This window comes from Rhinopithecus bieti, unplaced genomic scaffold, assembly GCF_001698545.2.
Source record: "Rhinopithecus bieti isolate Rb0 unplaced genomic scaffold, ASM169854v2 scaffold_1428, whole genome shotgun sequence".
Taxonomy (NCBI): Eukaryota; Metazoa; Chordata; class Mammalia; order Primates; family Cercopithecidae; genus Rhinopithecus; species Rhinopithecus bieti.
In genome coordinates, this window is record NW_016803608.1 from 94842 (window position 1) to 101811 (window position 6970).

Sequence of the window (6970 nt, forward strand, 5' to 3'; positions counted from 1 at the left end):
AAAAAAAAAAAAAAAAAAAAAAAATCGTTTCCGGTAACAGCCCCCCCCTCCGGAATCCTAGACCTAACCCTAGCGCGAAACTACATTTCCCACAATTCTTCGGGGGCTGATAAGGCGCCGCACTGTTCTGAACTACAATTCCCACAATCCATTGAGATCCCCGCTTTGTTGCGTTTCCTCAAGGCTCCCCCCCATTTCCCATCTTTCCTTTCGGTCCTTGAGCACGGGGAACAAGGTCGTGAAAACAAGGTCTTGGTGAGGTGCCGCCATTTCATCCGTACTCGGTGCGGAGCTTCCAGCAGCGCTATGTTGGGCCACAGCATCCGGAGGTTCACAACCTCTGTGGTCCGTAGGAGCCACTATGAGGAGGGCCCTGGGAAGGTTAGTGTATAAAGGGGCTCGACTTCGTTGGGGGAGGGGGCGCTTGTCTGTGACTCGCGCACCTCAAAGGCCACTCCGGGCTGTGGCTGGGGAGATGAAAGCCAGGAACTAGGCTGAGACGCAGAGTAGCGTTTCACTTACCCCAGGGGCCAGTGAGGAAGCTGGGCATCCTACCGCGTAGCATCTCTGCTTCTATCAACCGCCTGACGCCCCTTCCCCCGCCCAGCAGAAAGCCCTGGGATGGCTCCTGGAGGCCACGGCTGTAGGTGTGTGGCTTAAAGCCGAGCTGGAGGTCGTCGGACCCGAAATGAAGGTCATTGGAAAATCATGAGGAAATCAGGGCCTCTGGTTATGGAAGAGGCTTTGTAAACCAGCTGGCTAAGTTAAAAGTACTAACCCTTCAACTCTGTTAAGGCTGGGTTTGGCCTCAGGTGTAAATAACTTAAACCACAAAGCAGTAACAACCTCGGAGGGTCACACGAGGCCTAGTCGTAAAGGGCAGAGAAGGTGCTTCGTAATGAGAAAATAAATAAATAAATAAATTGGGCCGGGTGCGGTGGCTCACGCCTGTAATCGGGAGGCCGAGGCAGACGGATCACCTGAGGTAAGGAGTTCGAGACCAGCCTGGCCAACATGGCGAAACCCTGTCTCTACTAAAAAGTACAAAAAAATTAGGTGGTGGTGTGTGCCTGTAATCCCTGCTACTCGGGAGGCTGAGGCAGGAGAATCGCTTGAATCCGGGAGGTGGAGGTTGCCGTAAGCCGAGATCACGCCACTGCACTCCAGCCTGTATGACAGAGCGGGCCTCAGTCTCAAAGAAAAAGAAAAAACAACTTTGTATTGCACTTAACATTGCCATGTGTCGTCTTCTAATGTGACTACTTAAGACAGTAGTTTTTTCGATTTTCTAAAATAAGAAACTTCTCACTATTTGACGTTTGAGTCCTTAAGACCATTGCCTAGTGCTCGGTAAAGCCAGATTGTTTCTTACCTTCTAGTGTTGTGTGATGAAGGTCATAGGATTTGAAAGATAAATGTTTAAAAAGATGTTACGATTTATGGCATATGTAACATGATGTAAAATAAATATAACTAGCATTTCCTGTATACTTGTGTTTTGATTATTAAGCAGATTATTTGAGGTTCTATTTCGATTACTTTTTCTCTTTTTTTCCAACAGAATTTGCCATTTTCAGTGGAAAACAAGTGGGCGTTACTAGTTAAGATGTGTTTGTACTTTGGATCTGCATTTGCTGCACCCTTCCTTATAGTAAGACACCAACTGCTTAAATCATAAGGATGTTTCAGTTCGTCCATTTAACAGGTAGTTCATGGATTTCTAATCTTCTTAAAGCAGGCCTTTTTATTAAGTAGCCTCTTCCCCCTCACCCAGAACACACACACAAATACGTTGTTAAGTAGGACTGATTCCTGAGATTATATGTAGATGTGGCATTGGTGGAGACTAGTTGTAAACCTGCATAAAAATATTTGAATAATGGCCAGTGTTTATTGAATACTACTGCTTATCAGGTACACTTTACATCGGTATCTCATGTTCTCTAGCAAGCTTGTGAGGTGGATGATAGTAACCCCATCTGAGACACAAAGATGTGAAGTTGTTCAAGATCTCATAACTGGTATATTGGTGGACGAGGACTCTTACCCAGGCGTTTCCATTTCTTTCAGAAAGTGGTCACTGTGCTCCCAGTTTTTAAATTGGCTTACAGTACTTGTTTAAGTTGTGAAAAATCCCTGAAGATGAAGAAAACCCTTCTAGTGTTCCTTGATATATAAGTCCCAGATAATTATGCCATTGTAAATCTATGCCTCACCAATCATGTTGGGAGACTCAAACTTCTGAATATACTCTCCTCATTAAGGCAGTGGTTCTTTTTTTTTTTTTTTTTTTTTTTTTTTTGAGACGGAGTCTCACTCTGTCACCCAGGCTGGAATGCTGTGGCCGGATCTCAGCTCACTGCAAGCTCCGCCTCCCGGGTTCACGCCATTCTCCTGCCTCAGCCTCCCGAGTAGCTGGGACTACAGGCACCGCCACGTCGCCTGGCTAGTTTTTTGTAGTTTTAGTAGAGACGGGGTTTCACCATGTTAGCCAGGATGGTCTGGATCTCCTGACCTCATGATCCGCCCGTCTCGGCCTCCCAAAGTGCTGGGATTACAGGCTTGAGCCACCGCGCCCCGCCAAGGCAGTGGTTCTTAAATGAGAATGATTTTACAACACAGTGGGGCATTTGGCAATGTGAGACATTTTTGATCATTCCAGCTTGGGGGCAAAATACCAGTGGTGCTGAGGCTGAGAAGCCTTGTGTCAAGGGGATATGTTAATATATGCTCAGAGGAGTCCTTCATATTGGAAGGTTAGCAGATTTCCTGTGAGTGGATAAAATATTTATTTACCTTAATTGTCGTCAGAGTTTCTCAGAGTAATACTGTAGAACACTGGAATGATCGGAAAGACTGTCATAGTTTAGAGGGGGAATAACTTATCCAAGCTACTAATGCGGAAAGGTTTCGGTGCATGTGATGAAGCAAATCAGTATGAATGAAGTCATGATACTGTAAACGCTTTCTGATGTGCTACTCAAACTGATAGAAAATATTTTCATGAAACTACGTGATTTCTGTTAAATGAATGGGATTTTTAAAATGCCATTAATTTCTGTTTTTATTTGCAGATATGAAGAGCATTTTAAGAGATACAGCCTCTGGAAATGGATCAAACTCTAACTCATGGCATACTAGATATGTTAATAAACTTATGACATGAATTGCTTACTAGACAACTCGTTTTGAAAAATAAGAGGAATGTAATACTCAGCCACTTTGCCTGTTACATTTCAATTACATTTTGGGCCTGGTTTACAGATTCCAAGTAAGCCCTTACTCTTTTGGAGTTTAGGACGTGCTATGGTATTTCTTTTAATAGGTGTTAATATATTAAATTTTGATTCCCAGGTCAGGATTTTGTTGGTAATTTATGCAATAAAAGGGAAATACAAATCAGTCTTGTTTATTTCTATGATTTTTTTTTTGTCATTAACTTGAAGGAAAAAATACTTTTGTTCTTGCCCTTTACTTTGATTTAGTAAATTATTTTCCTATGATTGATTAATCATCAGGAAAACTATTAGTTCATTCCAGTTGAAGTTCTGGATAATCAGGTATTTAGGAGCTTTGTTTTTTTGTTTTGTTTTGTTTTTTGTGTTTCTCTACTTTAAACAGAAGTGTTTGCCTCAGTAAGTGTTCTGGTGACCAGTATTAGTCTTAATTAGAATGAATAAAAGAATATTTGAAATGGAATATAATGCCATGTAATTTGTAGTATAGTAAGTACTCCCAATTTATTCTGGTGCTTTCACTATCATATAGCCTAGTAGAAATGGGATAAAAGGTAGTTCTGATTAGTAATTATATATGAATCGAATTTATTTTATAAGTAGTGAAATGCTGCTTGCCATTTAAAATGTAATGAAGTCATTACATTTTAGGACTTTGTATAAGATGTAGGACAGTAACCAACTACTGAGTATTTTCATCTGCTCTCTGTTGGAATACCACTGATGTTAAAATGCTACAATAAAACAGACTCCAAACTGGTAGTCTGTTTGGCCTCCAGACTTTGGTGAAAGGGTGATGCTCTGTTTTTCAGCCAACATTTAAAAAACTGTTTCCATAAAAGTGTATTTCTGGATTTTTGAAAAATTGCTCTGAGTGGTTCTATATCCCTTCATCAAAGAAAATAGCTGTGTAGGCCACTCCTCACTATATCATTAGATTTCTTATATGGCCCTTGGGTACAACTACTGATTTGCTAAAACTTCCATTTTATTTTTTTGTTTCTCAACTAGGGCCTCACTTTAGGTTCTTCAACAGTCACCTGATAACTACTTAATTATGGTACAGCCTTAATTTATATGACTTTGCTCATATGTCTCCTGTACTTGTGTGTCATTGTTATTTGATTATTCAGTGGTAAATCAGGTATCCTGTATTGAGAGAGTTCCTTGTATGGAACATAAAGATTTTTCATCTTTGGAAAAAGTTGAAGTGGCCCGGCAAGGGGGCTCATGCCTGTAATCCCAGCACTTTGGGATTGAGACCATCCTGGTCAACATGGTGAAACCCCTTCTCGACTAAAAATAGAAAAAAACCAGCGGGGCATAGTGGCGCATGCCTGTAGTCCCAGCTACTCGGGAGGCTGAGGCAGGAGAATCACTTGAACCTGGGAGGCAGAGGTTGCAGTGAGCTGCAAACGCGTCACTGCACTCCAGCCTGGGCGACAGAGCGACGCTCTGTCTCAAAAGGAGAAGCAAGAGTAAGTTTAAGGTTTGTTAGATGATTTTGGTTTTCTTGGAAATTATAAGGCTTACCTCATTAGATTGTTTTTGACATCTAGTAAGTTATGTAAAAACTTGTCTCACAAGTCCTAAATTCAAATTTTTTGGAGAGGATGTTAAAATAGGAATCAATAGTTACGGGTAGCTAAGTCTAGCTAGGAAAGTATTTGAGGGATATATGTGAGAGAAAAAACCTCTACCTGTCTTATAGTACAGATTGTGCCACCCCAAAAAAAGGCTTCAGCAGGCTGGCTGTAAGTGCATACGTTACAGAGGGTGTATAACTGCTTAGTTTCTGTATTAGGATTCTCTAGACTAACAGATCAAGAGGATGCACATAGAAAAATTTAAAATTGTCTCATCCGATTCTGGAGGCTTGGTGGTTTGGAAATATGGGTATGCCAGCGGGCTGGAGACCCAGCAAAGGCAGTTGCTGCCGGAATTCCTCCTTGGGGGAGGTCAGTCTTGGTTCATTAAGATCTTGAACTAATTCAAGAAGCTTAGCCATATTATAAAGAGGGTCAGCTTTACTCCAAGTCCACTGACTTAAATGGTAAACTCATAATAATTCAAGAAACACCTTCACAGATAACATCTAGAGGATTGTTGATGCAAATATTTGAGCACTGTGTCCTTGTCAAGTTGACACAAAGTTAACCAAAACAGTAGTTTAATTTTCTATTTCCCTAAACTGGTTTTTAAAATTCAAGCCAATATTTAAAACCTGGAGGTCTCCAAAAAAGTCCAGATTCTCGGAAAAAAAAAAAAAAAAAAAAAAAAAATTACACTGGATGAACCCACAAATGCCCACGTGAAACTAATCAGGACCAAGTAAAAAGTTTGTACCTTTTGCAGATGCTTCCCTAACTTGCTAGAATACCAGAATAGGAATTTTGGTCAGAATCCAGGATTTGTTTTAAAGACAAGTCACTATCATTGTTTCAATAATTTAAGCCATGGCCACCGTGAAGGACGTAATTCAAAATGTAGGTTTTGCTGCAGAGACCATAGAGGTTAAGAATGTGGGCTCAGAACTAAGACTTGGCTGGATTCAAAGCCAGGGTTGATACATTCTTCAACGATCTGTACCTCACTTTAAGTTGATATCTAATTTAGTGTAGTTGTGAAGATTAAAAACAAAAATAGAGGTAGGGCACAGTGGCTCACACCTGTAGTCCCAGCACTTTGGGAGGTCGAGGTGGGTGAATCATGAGGTCAGAAGTTCGAGATCAGCCTGGCCAATGTGGTGAAACTGCATCTCTACTAAAAATACAAAAAGTCAATTGGGTGTAGTGGTGGGCGCCTGTAATTCCAGCTGCTCAGGAGGCTGAGACGGGGGGAGTTGCTTGAACCCGGGAGGTGGAGGTTGCAGTGACCCGAGATCGCACCACTGCACTCCCGCCTGGCCGACAGAGCAAGACTGTCTGAAAATTAAGAAAAGAAAATAAAATATACCTAAATTGAGGCAAATTTCCTTAAGTTTCTAGTGTAGAGTGCTTAATTGGAACAAGCAAGATGGGGCAAGTATAATGGGCATTGTGTAAGTCGTTAAAGTTGATCCCAGAACAATTCTGCAATAGTTAATAGATTGGTCTGTGCTGCAGACACTGTGTCTTCAAAAGTGATGCCAGAATAATAGTGCTAAAATGCAAGTCATCATTTTACTCACTGTAAAACACCTCACCATGACAATGGTCACTTCCCTATAGTTTCAGCCTCATCCCAGCTATATCACGCAGTTTTATGTACCACCTCCATGTTTTAATTTAGCTCAGGTGCCACCTTTTCTATAAAGTTTCCCCCCTTTTTTTTTTTTTTAAGAGATAGGGTCTCGATTTGGCACCCAGGCTGGAGTACAGTGGCACAATCATAACTGGCCGCCACCCTCCAGGGGATCCTCCTGCCTCAGCATCTGGAGTAGTTGGGGCTACAGGGGCTTGTCACTGTCCCTGGCTAATATTTTTGTATTTTATTTTTTGAGGAGACTGAGTCTCACTGTATTGCCCAGGCTGTTCTCATACTCCTGGCCGCAATCCCTCTTTCTCTGAGGGATTATAGGCATGTGCCACCAAACCCAGTCCCTTGCTGATTTCTCTTCATTATCCATAACACACTCCACATAAATATCTAACACCCTGTAAACAGGCTTATAATTCAGCAGGTACTGTAATTACTGATTTCCTTATCTACCTTTCATACCACCTTGTGATCTTTCTAAGCCCAGAGAGGCTTCT

General features: G+C 41.6%; 1 protein-coding gene across 1 annotated transcript; it reads left to right on the top strand.

Annotated features, from left to right (window-relative positions):
- The first annotated feature begins 188 nt into the window (after positions 1-188).
- On the top strand, positions 189-3168 carry LOC108541117 (cytochrome c oxidase subunit 7C, mitochondrial). The gene is made up of 3 exons (XM_017890557.1): positions 189-381; positions 1562-1705; positions 3075-3168. The coding sequence occupies exons 1-2, from the start codon at positions 307-309 to the stop codon at positions 1676-1678; spliced, it is 192 nt and encodes a 63-aa protein (XP_017746046.1). The 5' UTR covers positions 189-306; the 3' UTR covers positions 1679-1705; positions 3075-3168.
- Positions 3169-6970: the final 3802 nt, after the last annotated feature.